The sequence below is a fragment of the Equus caballus genome, chromosome 23 (genome assembly GCF_041296265.1).
Source record: "Equus caballus isolate H_3958 breed thoroughbred chromosome 23, TB-T2T, whole genome shotgun sequence".
Lineage (NCBI taxonomy): Eukaryota > Metazoa > Chordata > Mammalia > Perissodactyla > Equidae > Equus > Equus caballus.
The window spans coordinates 39866437-39884748 of NC_091706.1; the positions used below are offsets into that span (position 1 = coordinate 39866437).

At 38.9% G+C, this 18312-nt stretch overlaps 1 protein-coding gene across 8 annotated transcripts in view; it reads right to left on the bottom strand.

The window, feature by feature from the left end:
* The window catches only part of PLGRKT (plasminogen receptor with a C-terminal lysine), a 40479-nt gene that overhangs the window by 16695 nt on the left and 5472 nt on the right, over positions 1-18312 (bottom strand). For 3 of the 8 annotated variants that reach the window (XM_070248289.1, XM_070248287.1, XM_070248291.1), the window contains exon 4: positions 6385-6495. The exons of 3 other annotated variants lie outside the window; for them this stretch is intronic. In XM_070248289.1, the coding sequence (XP_070104390.1) occupies positions 6385-6432 (48 nt within the window). In that variant the 5' untranslated portion in view covers positions 6433-6495. Of the gene's footprint in view, positions 1-6384; positions 8644-18312 lie in introns of all 8 variants that reach the window. 2 more of the 8 variants (XM_070248290.1, XM_070248288.1) reach the window with 1 other exon arrangement.

The window sequence follows — 18312 nt, forward strand, 5'->3', positions numbered from 1 at the left end:
CTTAAAATGGGTGGAATTTTATACTACGTAAATTGTACCTCAACAAAGGTGTTTAGAAAAATAGAAGTGGAACAGGGTACCCTTTTGGCATCCTTAATGATAGGTAAGTAACAGCATGTGTTTATTTTAAATCATTATAAAAAGTAAGGAAGATTTGTGGTGACATATTTGTCTGGCCACACAGTTATTCCTGGGTCTTAACAAAGTCTTTGATGTTCCACTCTTAATAATTGTTCAAAAACATCCAGACCACTTGCTAAGGAATAATTCTATTCAGACTTTATAAATAATTTTATAATAAAACATTCCATCTTTATATTGATCGAAGAGGGAAGGAAAGACTGTTTAGCATTACTGTATGTATTCCTTTTTATAAATAATTACTTTTAAGCTTCATAGTCCATACTTTTTCGATTCTCATACTAAAACACACCACCAAAATTTTTCTTGCAGGGGTAGGAGATGGGGAAGATATTGGATTTTTTTTCTGTAAATGTTTCTATTCTTCTCTTCAAGCTTTCTTATCCCTGATACTAATATCACTCTCCCTAGGTATTAGAGCTTACTTTCTCTAAAGAGATGAAATCTATACCACAGTGAATTTTTGGTCAAGAGAGTGGTTAAACTGATCTGTCTTCCTTTAAAACATTGCTCAAATGTCAGCCCATCACCAGTTTTTGCAAAGTATTTTGGGAGCTCAGGTTTGATGGTTGTTAATCTGGAGATTTTTTTATTTAGAAGAAAATACATTTCTACAGTAGCTAAAATCAGAATCGAGTCAAGACTATAAAGTTAATCTAGTCATATGATAATTGCTAATAGGAAGAATTCATGGGGTGGGTCATCTAATTCTAATTAATTTTAGGCAGGATTTTAAATTAGAAATTTCTTATTTAAAACTGATTTCAATATAAAAACAAAAGTAGATTCTGGAAAGAATTCATTATTTAGTTATCCATTTCTGGGAAATAATACTTCTGATATTCATGTTCACATGTAATTTCAAAAATAAAATATCATTTCACTATTATAAGAAAATAACCATTAATTCCTAAAAAGGAAAAAAAATAGTTATTTTTACATTCTGTCCTGTTCTGATTTTTATGAGTCTAAGAGTGCTACAGAAAGGTGAGCCTGACCCAGCCATAACCAATAAATCTTAGATTTACTGCTGTTTAATCCCTGTAGGGACAACTCATTCCTTCTTCAATACAATAATGCTCAATAAAAACCCAAACTAGGCACAGAAAGGGATAGGTCAAAATAAGAAACATAAACATAAGTGCAATTAGAGTTTTATGTCATAAAATTTCCTTTTATAATCCTCCTGAATGTTTTTTCTTAGTAAGAAAGAGGTACATTTTTTTTATTAAGGGCTGTTTATTTACACTGATTTTTTTTTTTTCCTTTTGCTGAAAACTAAAGCCTAATTTGATAGTACCGACAAGAAAGCCAAGATATGAAGCATTAAAAACAATAGTGGCTCAGTATTGACCTCGTGGGTGGTGGTGGGGAGCACAGAAAATATAGCATGGTGGAAAGGGAAAGACATGCTCTTTCATGAATGATACTGGCATCATTGACTCTCAGTCTGGAAGAAGACAGTTAGCATTCCCTACCTCAAATCAAACAGAAAATGAATTCCAGGTGAACCAAAGCTCTAAATGTACCAAATGAAATGATAAATATATTATAAGTAAAATTTGGAGATGCCTTGTGTAACCTTAGGGAGGCAAAGATCTTTTCAAGGAAGACAGGAAACATGAAGGAAAAGATGAACAGATTTTATACATTAAAAATGAAAAATTTAGGGCCAGCCCGGTGCCACAGCAGTTAAGTCTATGCACTCCACTTCAGCAGCCTAGCATTCACCACTTTGGATCCCAGGTGGAGAGCTACCACCACTCATCAAGCCATGCTGTGGCAGCATCCCACATATAAAGTAGAGGAAGATGGGCATGGATGTTAGCTCAGGGTTAATCTTCCTTAAAAATAAATAAATAAATAAAACAGACTCAGGGGAGGATCTCTCCGCCTATAAGGATGCTGGAGAAGCTCTAAGCTTGGGGAAATAATTAAATAACTACCTCTGTAATTATAGTGGTACCCCTCCCCTCCAACACACAGAGAGAGGTGGCAGTGTTTGTCCCTAGTCAAATTTTCTCCCAAGAGGAAAATCTCTTGGAGGAAACTCCTTTGCTAGGGGATAGAATCAGAGAGAAGAGGTAATACTGAGGCAATTCTGGACTTCAATAACAGACAGACAAGGAGGAAAGAAAAAAGAGAAGGTAGGTTTACTTAGGTCTGAATATGACACCATGATTCACCCCAAAGTAAATCTGTGTCCTTTGGCAGTCTTAAGCCTGCTTCTTGCTCATCCACCCTAAAGCGAAGCTTTTCTGTCAGCACATTGCCCATTCCAGAAAGCCCACAGACTGCAGAGGAAATCTATGCCAACTACTTAGATTAATCAACGTACTTCTTCATCACATGTATGAACAGGCACCCAAGGGCTACCAGACATTTGAGGACAACCAACAGAGAAGGATCAAGGTGCATAAAGAGAACACCTGGATGGGAGATAAAAGAGATAATATGGGACAGAAGAAAACAAAGTAGTCCACATGATTAGAACTTCTTTCTCTATTCCTGGATGTGTCTCTGAAGAGAAACTGCCTCCATGGTTTCTCTAGCTGGCTTACTGTTTTAGATTCCATTGGGGTAGCTCTCAGAGAGGGTGATGACATTGCATACAACACCAATCAATCTCACAATTAGAGTGTTGAGCAAAAGGAGCCAGATACAGAAGAGTACAAACCATAGGAGTCCAGTGATGTTAAGATCAAAATCAAACACAAAACTATTCTGCGCTGTTGGGAGTCAGGATAGTGACTATCCTCAAATGGGGGGAAGTGACAGCAAGGGGTTGGAATGTGGCTTAAGAGGTATGGTCAGTCTGTGAAAATTAATTGAGCTGTACACTTTAACATTGATAAAAGCTATATACAATGAATCAAGAAGCCATAACAGTTAAGAACCTTTTATACATTAGACAATATATCATTAGAAGGTATAAACAAAAATATTGCAAAAACAAGGAAAATTTTACAAATTGTAAATAATAATGGTAGGATTTAACCACTTCTTTCAGAAATTGATAGCTCTAACAGGAGAAAATGTAGGAATATTGAAGATTTGAGCAATTAAATTAACAAGCTTAATTATGTGTATATGTGTATACCCAATAAACATAGAAAAATATTATTTATATAAATATTCAGGGAACATTGTATTATACTACAATAAAATATCTCAATAAATTTCCCTAGGCAGAAATCACATAGACTATATATTTTTTTACTACGGTGCAGTAAAAGTAGAAATTAAAACATGTGGATAATGATTGTCTATCTATAAGAATTCAGGAAAATAAATTGAAAAACTGCTAGAATCGACAAGATAATTTAGCAGGATGGCCAAATATAAGATCATATAAGATCAATATACAAAAATTTAAAATTTTCTATATGTCAGAAACCATTAAAAATTATTCACAGTATTATAAATACTATACAATACCTAGGAATAAATCCCAATCAGAATCCTATCAGGAATTACTTTAGTGAACTTGACAAACGCATTGTAAAATTTACTTAGAGGAAACATATGCCAGAAAAGACAATTTTGAAAACTGTCTTACCTGCCAGACATCCAAAGTTACTACAGAGGTGTACTGTACATTATGATAGACTCTAGCAATATGTGCATATTTAAGTTGAAGTTAATTAAAATTAAATAAAATTAAAAATTCAGTTTCTCAGATGCACTAGTCACATTTTACGTGCTCAATAGCCACATGTGGAGATATATATATCTGTGTGTGTATATGCATATAAATACCTACAAACACTTTCTCTCAGCCTATCACATATATATATATACATATATATATATAAAGTCAGGAGAAGAAACTGCTGACCAGGTCCTGGCTACACAGCCTCTCAGTTGTGAGCATGTCTCGGACGTCTAAGGAACAGCAAAATGACTGGTGTGGCCAGAGTGGCATGAGGAGTGAGCAAGGGAGAAGGGGGTAGAAGACGAGGTCAGAGAGGTGATGGGAAGGGACAGATCGCCAAGGACAGTGCTTCTCAAACTTTAATGTGCATGGGAATCACCTGGGGGATTTGTTAAAAGCAGGTTTTGATTCAATAGGACTGGGAGGACACATGATCCTGTATTTCAAAGAGCTCCAATGTCAGTGTTTTCAGAAAATGGACCACATTTGAGCACAAGAGTATAGGGTCTTGTAGGCCCTTGCTGGAACTTTAGCTTTTACTCTAAGGAAGATGGGAAACTGCTGGAGGATTCTGAGCAAGACGTTGTGTGATTTGACATTTCAACGAATCAGTCTGACTTTTAAGAATATCATGTACTCAAGAGAGATGAGCATATTTGTTTACCACTCATAGCAGTGTTATTCGTAATAGTCCCAAACTGGAACTAACCCAAATATCCACCAACACTAGAATGGATAAACAAATTATGGTATATTCATATAGAGTAATACAAAAAACCATGGAAAAAGAATGCTACAAGCAACAAAATACATAAATCTCACAGACATAATATTGAATGAAAAAAAAGACACAAAAGAGTACATGCTCATGATCCTTTATACATGAAGCATTAAAATGGGCAAAACTAACTTACAAGGATAGAAGTCTTGATAGTGGTTGCCTTTAGCAGTGGGAGAGGCAGGAGCAAGACTCCTGGGGACTGGAAACATTCTATATACTGATCTGGGTTGTAGTTATACAGGGAAAACATACATAGAAATTCAGAGAGCTATACATGGAAGATTTGTGCACCTCACTATGTCCATGATATACTTCAACATAAGAAGAAAAGAAAAAGTTGTAGGGAGCAAGGGTGAAAACAGGGGGAGCAGTTAGGAGATTGTAGCACTAATCCAGGCAGAAGACGGCAGTTTGGAGCAGAGTAATAGCAGTGGAAGTGGTAAGAAGTGGTTGGATTCTGAATATGTCTGGAATTTAGAGCTGAAAATGATTTTCTGATGGACTGTATAAAGGGGTAAGAGAAAAAGAAAAGAGTAAGAGGTGATCTCAGGTTTGTAGCCTGAGCACAGCATGGTGGTGCCATTTACAGAGTTGGGGAAATCTGCAGGATGAGCAGATTTGATGGATGAGAATGGGATCAGATGGGATGAGATTGAGAAATGGTGATTTGGACATGTTAGTTTGAGATGTTTATGGACATCCAGGTGAATATGTTAAGTAAGCAGTTTGATATATCAGTCTATAGTTATGACTGTAGTCTGGGCTAGAAATATAAATTTGAAGTCATCAGTTATACAGGTGGTATTTGAAATTATGAGACTGGACAAGATCCTCTAGGATGGGTATGGATGGAGAAGAGAAGACAACTGTGATCTGAGCTAGGGCCACTCCAGGAATATGTAGGAGTCAGGGAGAAGAGGAGGCAAAGGAGACTGAGATGGTGTGGTCAGGCAAGTAGGAGGAGAACAAAGAAGTGTGGTTTCCCAGAAAGCAACTAAGGATTGTATTTCAAGAAGGGAGTGATCAGTGATCAACTAAGTTGAGAGTTGTTGAGAAGTTGAGTGAGATGAAGACCTTGATATTGATTAGACATTGATTAGTAAATATCTGAAACTGTGCCCGTCACATAGTAAGCACTCAAATATCATAGGCTATATGAAGAATATCATGGAGAATATACATTAAAACCTATAGTAAATTCATTGTTCTTGGCAAGAGATCATATCTTTGCAGTGAAGCAAATAAAAGTTCTTCAGAAAGTAGCTCACTCTTCCACTCTTTCCCCCGACTTTTGAGGTTTGGGATTAAAATAAGCAGGTATAGAGAATCTTCTCCACATTTGGACAGCCCTAGGCAACTAGCCTAGCTTTCAGTCACTCCTGGCCCTAAAGATCAGAGAAATGAAGTGTTTTCTTGGCCTGTTCTATAGTTTATAAAGACTGCCCAAACTTGCGATGAACTGTTTCTTTCTGGGGAAATAGGACCGCCACTTATTCAACCTCCCTGTGCTTCAATTTCCTCATCTACAAAATGGGAATGATAATAGTGCCAATCCCATAGTATGTAATGAGGATTAAGCTGTTAATATATACAAAGAGCTTAGGATGGTACTTGGCACATGGTAAGTGCTAAATAAGCATAAGATGTTTGTTATTTTATCGTAGTGATATGAATGTGCTCCATCTAAAGACCACCAGGAGCACACCTATCATCAAAAAAGTAGGGTTTATTAACGTAGTGCAGCGAAGAAGACACACACCATGGGGAACCGTGGGGCATCTCAGTAATGGTATTAGAAACGACTTACAAGGTATGGACTTGTGCTAGGTGATTTAGGGGAAGATTTAAAGACCATCTGGACTCGGTGCTGTCAGGAAGTGGGAGTAATTCCATGATTGGATCTTTTAAGTCTTCTTATCTAGAAGGTAGAAGGAACCAAGCAGGTGTAAGTGGTATATAGTAAAGATGCTGCAGCACTCATAATTAGTCAGCATGTGGGGAGACTTGGTCACTTCTGTAGTTTGAACAATGTTCACGTCTTTGTCTGTTTTCTGACATGATTATAGAGTGGTCTTGTCTCATGGTGGTGATCTGTGAAATTGCTTATGTTCCACAGGAGAACACCGTGGCCCAGCTGATAGTGCCAGGTCCTAGCTTTCAGGGGTGTGTTGTTATCTCTCAGTCTGTATAAAATGCCATGTACTTTAAGGGGGTGATTAAAAGACTCTGGGGAGACTTTCACAGTTTCCTCTGACAACATCTGAGTAATGAATCATCAAGGAGGACCTGGGGAGGTGGGCAGAGAGGGTAAACTGATCTAGGAAAAGTCTGATTGCTTAGTCCTAGGTATGCCCATCATCTCTTCTTTGCAGATGATCCACTCTCTGGAAGCTGTCAGAAAGGGATAGAAATTTAGTGGATTTCCAGAGAGGAAATAGGAAGTGACAAGAGTTTGCTTCTGGTTCTTGGAGGGTAGAGATCTTGGCATGGACTCCAGGATAAAATGTCATTCTCCTTGGTGACCTAAAGCCATTACGAAGCTGAAGTGGAGAAACTTCACAGTAGGTGAAATTGACCTTCCCTGAAGGACAAGGCCCATGGGAGCTCCCAGCCAGAATGTACATTAGGAAAACTGAACTGCCAAAGAGAACTACCAAGGAGGTGTGAGGAGCACTCCTGGGGGCTGAAATGTAAAACACCCAGGAATGTTGGTGTAGTGTGGCCAGAAGCACTAGGAAGGTATCTTTTGGGTCAGATATTCACTGAGGAACTCAGTGGAATCAGAGGGAACCAATGCAGGCTCTCTAGAAGGTTCCAAAACCCTGGTGCCAGCCCTTGTCTGCCTCAGGGCTAGGAAGACGAGTTTTTTTTGTTTGGAATTCTAGCAATTGCCCACTCTGTACCTAGTTAAGTCCTTGTTTATATTTTGTTTGCCTTGGTCCCTATTTTGTAAAATTTTTTGTAATTTTGTTTTACAAAATTATTTACAAAATTGACAAAAAAACTTTTAAATTGTAAAAATATTTTGTAAAATTATCCAGCAAAACCATGAGACTGCTGAGGGGAGATCTGGATGTGTTGACAGAATTGATCAAGGCAGCCTGATGCTGGACCAATTTCAGAATCCGAAAGATCACAGGAGAGGCCAAACAGCAGCTTTAAGCAGAGAGGGTCAAAGAGGCAAGCTGTGGGGCCTGGAGACTCTCCCTCCTAGGCTCTGTCGCCACAGCGTCCAAGGGCAGAATGCAAATACTCTTACATCATTCTCATCTTTCCTCTACAATGTTTATTCTTTGTGGCATTCCATAACTCACCAAATTAAGTTGGGGTTTGTGGCTTTGGAGTCAGAGAGATCCAGACTTTCAACTCAGTCTCCTGTGGGTATTAGCTGTCTGATCTCAAACACGGAACTCTACACTGCAGTTTCCTCAACGTATAAAATGCAGCCAGTAACACCTACCTTGCAAAGCTATTGTGAGATTTAGAGATGATAATTGTAAAAAGGCAAGCCCAGGATGTAGAAAACAAAGGATGGTGATGGACAGTCAAACCTACATCTATGCTGCCTTCCACATTTCACATCATGTGGGAACATTTGGGGGAAAAATTTTTTAAATGTCTTTGGAATTAAAAAAATGACTAAATCTCAAAAAAAAAAAAGCTCTGTTGACTAACAATGTTCAACTGTCAGAAAATTGTAACAAAGAAGACTTTGTTCTTTTGCACTGCTAGGGTCTCCTCATCCTAAATATCAAAGTAGCAGGACTTTCTAAGGACAAAAATTGAAGGATATGCAGCCCACCCCAATAGCCAGAAAAATACTTTGCTGAATTGATATTAGCCACAAAAGGTCTTAAAATTTGGCTCCAATGCTTAAATGTTTGTGTGTGCTTAAATCATCAAGTTTATCTAAAATCATTGATTTGAGGCAACTTTGAATGATGCAACGTAGTTTTGTTTTGTGCTAGATCAAAATAAGATTACTTATCTTTGAAACGATCGCAGTTTATGACATTTGGTCACTCAAGGTGGAATAGAAAACAGCCAAGATGTTCAGGAACATTGCCTGGGAGAAAACGGCTAAGATAACATAAATCGTAACTGACTGCATTACCAATTTTATCTAGATTGTTGCAATGTTTTTTATGAGGGTAGCACACTTTAGCACACTTTTTCATGTTGGAAAATTCTACCAAAGTAGTTCGTCACATGTAATGAGCTGTGCTGTTGGGTCCAAAGATAATGCCACACTGGCCATTCCTTAGGGTCTTTGGTCAGAAGGAGTGATAAACTGGTACTGATTCAGCTCCGTCTTTTTTGCATCACCTTGTGATCAGTGGCAGACATTTCTAAGACTGTCCTCCAGAGTCAAAGGCAGGGTCTGTGGCCTTGAAGCAAGGGTAAGGTTGGCCCTTAACTGTGTTAAATCACAAAACAAAGCAAGCAGGCCCACAGGTGTCCTGGAATGTTTACTTGTTTTCGTGCTTTTCCAGCTCAGTTGTCCTCAAGCTTTTATTAAGTCAAGACACACTGAAGCTGGTGACTTATTAGGTTCAGTATAGAATTGGGGAAGGAAACTTGGTTGGAAAAGCCTTATAGGTAATTTGGATGCACCTGTCCCTTTCCCACTGCTACCATGATGTAGGGGGGTGGGGGCATGTTCCCCTCAACTGGACAATCCCAGACCAATCTCCTCAGCTGCAAGGATGCACATGCACAGATATGAGAAATTGGCCTGGCCTGGGCAGCACTGAACTCACCTCCTAAAACTCTGACATTTGTACTATGGGATCCAGAGGGGAAAAGGCAGCAAATCTCTTGAACAGCCATGCTGGGGAACTAGGGTTTAATCAAACGAGATGTAGGCTGACCACTTTGGAACAAATCTCTTGATTGTTCTATGCCTGTGGTTTTTCTCAGTTTATATTCTAGACATCATAATAACAGTTATATAATCTGCTTTCCTTAGGACTACTCCAGGAAGGGGCTCTTAGGATAAATTAAGTGATACTTGTCAAATTGTTATAGATGCTGACAATAAAGACGCTATCATAATTCTGATTAATCTCTTAGGGTTTATATACTCATATAAATTAACTGCCACTGACAATAAGTCCCAAGGATGTATTTCTTATTTCCACAACTTATCCTAAGTTTTATCTTAAAACTCCTACTCACATTTCCTATTCACTGTATCATTACTGTGAGATTATTACATATATATTCATAAGCCAAGCTGTTTAAGATTAACTCACATTCTCATATTAGTTAATGCCCTGGCTTTTGTATATATTTTATGAATAAACATTTTAAGCAGAAAGAGAAAAGTATTATGTAAAAGTGAAAATTCTGTAGTCAGACTCCCTGGTTTGAATCTTGGCTCTACTACATACTAGCTGTGTGACTTTAGGCAAGCTATTTAACTTTTCTGGGCTTCAGTTTCCTCATCTATGAAATGGGAATAATAGGATCTCCTTATTAGGTTATCATAAAATAAGAGACTACATAAAATGCTCAGAATAGTGGCTGGCATTTAAAAAGCACTTAGTAAAAATTAGCTATTATTATTAGTGATGTTTCTTTATTAAAATAAATTATGAATTTAAAAAACTATCTGCAACATTATATTAAAGAGACCTCACTCTGCCATTTTCATTTTCCCTCTTGGTGGGGTTAGGGGAGTACAATATCCTTTATTTTTCTCCTACCATCTATCCAATAACAAGAAATAGCTGGTTTGAACAATGAACATCTCATAATAATATGAAATAAATTAAAAAAAGACTTCTGTGTATTTTTTATACCTCCTGTTGATTTTTAGTATAGTTACTGTGAAGGGTGTGAGTTTAAAAAAAAATAGCTCTAACACTTAAGTAATGTTGCTGTAAAATTTCAACAAGGCAAGTATAAATAATTCTAACCACTTTTTCATAACCCTACTCCACAAGGCAGTTTCTTCTATAATTTAATATGGTCCCTCAAAATTAATCTGACTTTTTACTTAGAAACAGATGATATGTGCTAAACATATTAATTTCAAGCCATATTTGTTTTGAGGAAAGTTTGAACATGAGGACTTTAAAGCTTAAGTCATATGGGTGATTTTCCTTTCTTGAAAAATTTTTCTGTAAAGTGCAAACAAATAAACAAAAAGTAGAATGAGAGTTGCAGCTGTAGACCTCATCCCTTAACATTAGCATCTGCTAATCTATCCACAGGCTTTTGGTAAAAGTGTTTTTTGGCATGTATTATAATAAAAATCAATTCCACCATAAGAGCTGAGTTTAATATTTTCAATTTTTGTACCAAGGTGGGCACAGAGGAACACATCTCTGTCCTCTGGGTCAGGTTGCAGGAACTTTTCAGAATGACTTAGGTTCGGCCATGGCTCTAGAGGGGACACTTGCAAATGTCTCTCAGTGTGTCATGCCCAGTGGAATTGGGAGTGCCTATGAGAGGCAGCGTGGCTGACTGGCTCCATTACCAGGGTTGATTATTTAAAGTGCTAAACACCCTGCAAGTCAGCGGGGAAAGAAAAGCACATGGCTGGCCACAGAATTGAAGCTATAGAGACGAGGAAAGATAAAAAATGACAGAATGAAAAATGAATAATGAAATTAGAGATGTAAGAAAAGAATGAAGTTGTGACTATGAGCAAATAAGAGAGGAAAGTAGATAAATGGGAAAGAAGGGAACATTTATTGAGCATCTTATCTGCCATAAAAGCTAGTACGTGGGTATCCTCCCCATCTTAGTGATGAAGCTGAGGCTCAGAGAGCCTACGTCATTTATCCAAGGTCATACAACTGGTAAGTGATGAAGCCAGGGTTGGCCCCAGGTATGTCTCACTCCAATGCCGTGAACTTCCCATTGCACAAAGAAGAGTAAATCCACAGTCCTTAGTTGTCAGATCCTGGCCTTAAATACAGAAGGCAGCATTCTGGGGCCCAGTTTTCCTTTCTAGATTTCCCATGTGCCACCCCAACCTGCCTGGAAGTTGTGTCATTCTCTCTCTTGCTACTCTTCAGTCTCACACATTTCAGAGTAAGAATGTCCCTCCATCAAATGCACTGCCAACATTGTCCCTTGCCAAATAGGCAAGGAATTCAACTGCAAGAATTTTCTTTTCTTCTTTTTCTCCCCAAATCCCCCCAGTACATAGTTGTACATTTTAGTTGTGGGTTCTTCTAGTTATGGCACGTGGGACGCCGCCTCAACGTGGCCTGACGAGCAGTGCCATGTCTGCGCCCAGGATCCGAACCAGTGAAACCGTGGGCTGCTGCAGCGCAGTGCGCAAACTTAAACACTCAGCCACAGGGCCAGCCCCTGCAAGAATATTTTTATAATCATTTACAGGAAAATTTTTTTTTTTAAAGATTTTATTTTTTCCTTTTTCTCTCCAAAGCCCCCCAGTACATAGTTGTATATTTCTCGTTGTGGGTTCTTCTAGTTGTGGTATGTGGGACGCTGCCTCAGCGTGGTCTGACGAGCAGTGCCATGTCCGCGCCCAGGATTCGAACCAATGAAACACTGGGACGCCTGCAGCGGAGCGCGCGAACTTAACCACTCGGCCACGGGGCCAGCCCCAGGAAAATTTTTAATATAACTGAAATATTTCCTTTTTTCACAAAAAAATCTTTAATCTATAATTCATTTATAAACTCCCAGAAGACATAAAAATAGACTCAAAGAAATGGAAAAATATTCCCTGTTCTTGGCTAGGATGACTCAACAGTTCTTCCTAAACAAATGTATAAATACATGCAATCACAGTTAAAAAAGTCAACAAACTATTTCATAGATTTGGACAAGTTGATACTAAAGTTTCTATGAAAAAGCAAACGTAACAAATATTGAAAAGATAAACTACAAGGTGTACTAGCTTAACTAGGTGCTAAAACATACTATAAAGCAGCCACAACGACAATAGTGTGGTACTGGCACATGAATAGACAAATTGGCCAGTGGAACAGCGTATCTAGAGACAGACACAAGTCATATAGAAGCTTAGTAAAGGCGACATCTTAAATCACTGGGGATAAAGATGGACTTTTTAATAAATGTTGTAGGTACTACTAAGCAGTCATTTGGGAACAGATAAAATTGGATCTATATCTCACACCATATGTGAGAGCAAACTCCAAACGGATTAGGGATCCAAATATAAATAAATGAAGCTATTCAAGTACCACAGGGAAACAAGGGTGACTAACTCTTTAACCTTGGGAAAGGCTTTCTAAATAGAGATTCAAAATGCAGAGGCAATAAAATAATGGATTGTTGAGGCCGGGCCCATGGCCAAGTGGTTAGAGTTCCGCACACTCCGCTTCAGCGGCCCAGATTTGCAGCTTAGGATCCTGGGTGCGGACCTACTTCACTCATCAGCCATGCTGTGGAGGTATTCCACATACAAAAAATGGAAGAAGATTGGCACAGATGTTAGCTCAGGGCAAATCTTCCTCACCAAAAAAAAAAAAAAAATTAAAGAATAATAAGGATTGTTAATTTGAGTTAGTAAAATTAAAAACATTTTTTTCATGGCAAAAACCCCTCCCTAAACAAAGTCAAAGACAAATGATAATCTCAGAGAAGATATTTGCAATGTATTCCACAGACAAGAGGTCAATATCCCTAAAGGATAAAGAACCCTTAGAAACTGAGGGACAGAGGACAAAAACCCAATGAACAGACAATTCACAAAATCAAGATATATGATTTCTCTCAAACATGTGAGAAAATGTTCAAGTTCACTCATAATTAAAGAAATGCAAATTAAAACAAGACTGAGATATCATTTCTTATCTATCAGACTGGCAAAAATTAAAAAGCAAAAACTTTTTTAAAAATTAAAAAAAAAACATTTTAAAAGTCTTTTTTGGTGGGACTTTGGGAAAACAGGCACTCTCAAATTGGTACAACCCTTCTGAAAGGAAATATGGCAATACCCAACAAAACTACATAGGCACCTGCCTTTGACCCAACAATCCCACTTCTAGAAATCTATCCTGCAGACATACCTCCAACAGTAAAAAATGTGAAAGCACAGAGTTATTTATTGCAGCACTGTTTGTAATAACAAAATATTGGAAATAACCTAAGTACCTGTGGTAGGCAGAATAATGGCCCCCCAAAGAAGTCCAAGTCCTAATCCCCAGGACCTGAGAATATGTTACCTTACATGGTAAAAAAGGAACTTTGCAGATGTGACTATATTAAGGGTTTTGTGATGAGGATATTATCCTGAATTATCCAGGTGGCCCCAATGTAATAAGTGAGGGATGGAGGCAAGAGAGTCAGAGTTAGAGAGAGATGAAGATGCTACCCCGCTGGCTTAAAGAAGGAAGAAGGGGACATGAGCCAAGGAATTCAGGTGGCCTCTAGAAACTGGAAAAGGCGAGGACAGGGATTCTTCCCTAGACTCTCCAGAAGGAAATGCGGCCCTGCTGACACCTCGGTTTTCATCCAGTGAGACTCATTTCAAACTTCTGGCCTCCAAAACTGTAGGATAATTAATTTGTGTTGTTTTAAGTCACTAAGTTTGTGATAATTTGTCACAGCAATAGGAAACTAGTATAGTGCCCTAGTAAACATAATTTGAATAAATTAATATATATCCACACAATGGAGTACTATGCAACTGTCAACAAAATGAGGAATATCTCTGTGAACTGATTTGGAGTGAATATATTGTAGAAAATGACAGCCGGGTTTCTCATTGTCTGAGAAAAAACTTACAAATAAAGAAAGGGGAAAGCCTAGAATGAAACATCATACTGGATTGGAATCAGAGGTATCAGCATGAATTCATAGTTTAGAATATATATACTTACAGGTAGACATGGAAATAGTATAAGTGTGTGTATATGCATGGTTTGTATATGTGCGCGTCTTTGCTGAGAAGATCTAAGAACAATGGCCATAGCAATAAGCATAGCTAGAGCCAAGATCTTGACTTCTAAATACCATTCTCTAATAAAAGGAACTAGGACTTCTTGAATAAGTGATTAGTTCCAGGCCTGTGGCAGGGGCAATCTATATGGAATATCTTATCATTACAGAAAATAAGCAAGTAGTCAAAAAAGGATGGAATATGCCAAAAGGACATAGGAGCCAACTGGAAGGAGTTCCCAATAGCCAAAGCTGGAACAAACTTAAGGCACAAAATAAATAAGGATGGTACTAGATGATAACCTATATGATAAAATGTCCATGAGAACATATTGATATAAATAATTGAGTAAATAAATACATGGAGAAGGGGACAGCTTTTCCAATGAACATATATAGAAGGAATGAAGGAGACACAAATCATCATTAGGCAAACACCACAGTAATAACTGTTGCATGTAAGATCCCACCAATGAATATTAGGGTGTGGACATCTTTAGGAGGCCAGTGTTCTACCTACCACATACATACACACAAACATCTGGTTATTTGCACCATACATCACCATCTACCCACCAAATTAGATGAGAACTTCCTTGAATATAGAGCCTTATACTTTACACATTTCTGAATCCTGCTTAGCATTTAGCACATTATTTTATATATATTAATACTATATTTTTAAATTTATAACTATATGTCATTTGTTTAACACCAAACTCTAACAATATACATAAAGGTCAAAGGCTGACTCTCGTATTATGTTTTGTTTTTTTAACCTTTAGTTTGTTGCCTGCACACAGTAAAGAACAAATAAACTGCTTGACTAATCTTTATATGGACCATAAGTGCCTTGCCCACATAGTATGATAGCACAGCAAGGACCTATGGAATCTTTTCTTCCCTCATTCTTTCTGCTTTCTGCTTCCAGTTTCCACCCTATTGTGTAACATCAAAATGCTTTTCCAGCCACTCAGGTGATATAAAATTAGTTTAGGTGTGCCATCTAGTGGCATTTTAGGGAAGTACTCATTTTCGCCTCAGTGATACTTTGCTGAGCGTAGACACCCATCCACCAGCCTCAGTAACAGGGGCCGGACAAAGCAGTGGGAAACTGAAGGTTGCTGATGATCTGAAAACATCATTATAACTAGTAGTGTGAATCCCCTCCAGCTCAACTTGAACCAAAATTGTTAATTAAAAAAAAGGAAACTTTTTTATTTGAAGCCTTTTATAAATTTCTATTAACCAGACTCCAGTGATTGATTTAATTTCATGATGAACTTACCTAAATTGAAAACTTATTTGGTTCCATCTCCAATATACATTATATTTAATCACTGGTGGTCATCCCTTACACTTATGTAACATCATTGAAAAGGAAAGAGCAAAGGTTTTCAACCCAGGCTGTGCATTACAGTCCCTCCGAGAGCTTAAATCAACACCTGCCAGCCACGAAGAGATCCGATTGATCTGGGTGGAACCTAAACATCTGAAAGCCCCTGGGTGAATCGAATGTACAGCCAGAGTTGAGAACCTTGTCACTGGTATAAGATGTAGCTGAATCTCTAATTCTGGTCCTTTCCTCTGAAAGAAACAAACAATAATATGGAATTATTGAGTTACGATTTATCTCTTTTTTTTTCACCAAAAAAAAAAAGTAGAACTAACAAAAACCTACTGGGAAAAGGACTCTAGTTAATAGGCTTTTCTTTAATAAAAGTTTTGCTTTATTTCTCCTATTTACTCTTTTTATCAAGATGCCATTAAATAGGAAAAAAACCAAAAGATATGCCATCACAGGCTAAAGATATTAGTGGGTGTGGTGTTTCAATCAGGATTTTTAAAACTTTCCCCTTTGAGGGGCCAGCCCCGTGGCCGAGTGGTTTAAGTTCGCGTGCTCCACTTCGGTGGCCCAGAGTTTCTCCAGTTCGGATCCTGGGCGCAGACATGGCACCGCTCATCAGGCCATGCTGAGGCGGCATCCCAGATGCTACAACTAGAAGGATGCACAATTAAAAATATACAACTATGTACCAGGGGTGCTTGGGGAGAAAAGGGAAGAACAAAATCTTTAAAAAAAAAAATTTCCCTTTGAAAAACTTTCAAAGACATGTCCTCTTCTACCCCAGTGTCCCATTGCTTCCATTTACAGTCCTGCTCAGTCCTAGGGGCTCTAGGACAGAAGGTCAATTCCAGTCCATTGCAGGACAGAGCAATGGCTCCAGCTGAGGCTGAAAGAATGATGCCCCTGAACCCCAGTGCTCTCCGGATGCCAGGGGTGCACAGGGGAGGAAGCAGTACCAATTCTGGGTTGAGGAGGTGAAGGGCAAAAAGTGGTCCTTGCTCCTTTGTGCTCCCCAGTCTCTTCCAGCTGAGAGAGAGCATAATCTCCTGAAACTATTAAGATAACCTCTGAAGTACCTATGTTAAATTCTTTGGTCTGTGTTCCCACAGGGAAAAAAAGCACTGGAATTCAACTGACAGAATTTGAGCAAAGTTTGCAGTGAGGAAGGAAGGAAAATTAAAGCAACCTTTGAGCTGATTCAAGATAGCCCAGTTGTGTCTCCCACATATAAATGTATAATGAAATCGATATGTTACTTGCTTATATTGTAAATATTCATAGTGATGAAAGGACATTCTGCCATTCAGGGATTCCCTGACCCTGATTCCAGATGGCCTAACAGAAGCAATATAGAATCCCAGGGGGAAAAAGAAAAAAACTACAGCCCATCTCCAGGAAGGCCATTTCCCAGTATAGCAGCGCCACCTGCCGAACACTGGCACCAAATACATCCTGTATTAGTTTCTTGGTGCTGCCATCAGGAAGTACTGCAAAGTGGGTGGCTTATGCAACAGAAACTTATTGTCTCAGTTCTGGAGGCTGGAAGTCCGAAATTAACGTGTCAGTAGGGCTGGTTTCTTAACAGGGCTGTGAGGGAAGGATCTGTTCCAGGCTTCTCTCCTTGGCTTGTAAACGGCCAACATCATATTCACATGGCACTCTCCCTGTATGCATGTCTCTGGGACCAAATTTCCCCTTTTTATAAGGACATCAATCATATTGGATTAGGGCCCACCCTAGTGACCTCATTTTAACTTGATTAACTCTGTGAAGACTCTGTCCCCAGGTAAGGTCACATTCTGAGGTAGTGGGAGTTAGGGCTTTAACATATGAATTTAGGGTAGACAAAATTCACCCCATAACATCCCCTTTCAAAAAGGGGAGGCAGCTGTTGGCTTACTACCGAGCTTTTGTTAAGGATGAACACCTGACCCAAGGGGGCCTTATGACTCTCAGGCCTGACATCTCGATTTTGGAGGGGGTCAACAAGCACCCGACAACCACAAGGAAAGGGCCCATTTGCTGGTAAAATGAAAATATACTTGAGGGTATGGCTGGCTTGGCCCTATTGTCATCTCAGTTTTGTATAGAGGAGTAATAGCTACCCCTTTGGGAAAAACTTTATTCCCCACTCTGCCGCCTGAAGCAACGCTACTGGCTCAGTAGGGCCCTTGGATTCACAGAGATTCTCCTAAATGCCCAGGCCTTGTTCATCTTTGGTTCAACTAAGCTGAAAACTTATGGTGCCAACAGTGTTTCTGCCAGTTTGACCTCAGCGCCAGTTATAGTGGTCGATGGGATCAGTGGACAGAAGTCAAGGCTGTTCTCAAAGCTCTGGTCGGTCGGGCTGAGGGGCAGGTAGTTGAGAGCGGCAATAAGCCATGAGCCCTGAATGTCCCAGCACATTCTTGCTGGGTAGGCCAAGAATGCAAGGCTCAGACTGCTCTTTGTTCAGGCTGTTTCTCTGGGCTGTGTTTGTAGTGAACAACCTTGAGGAAT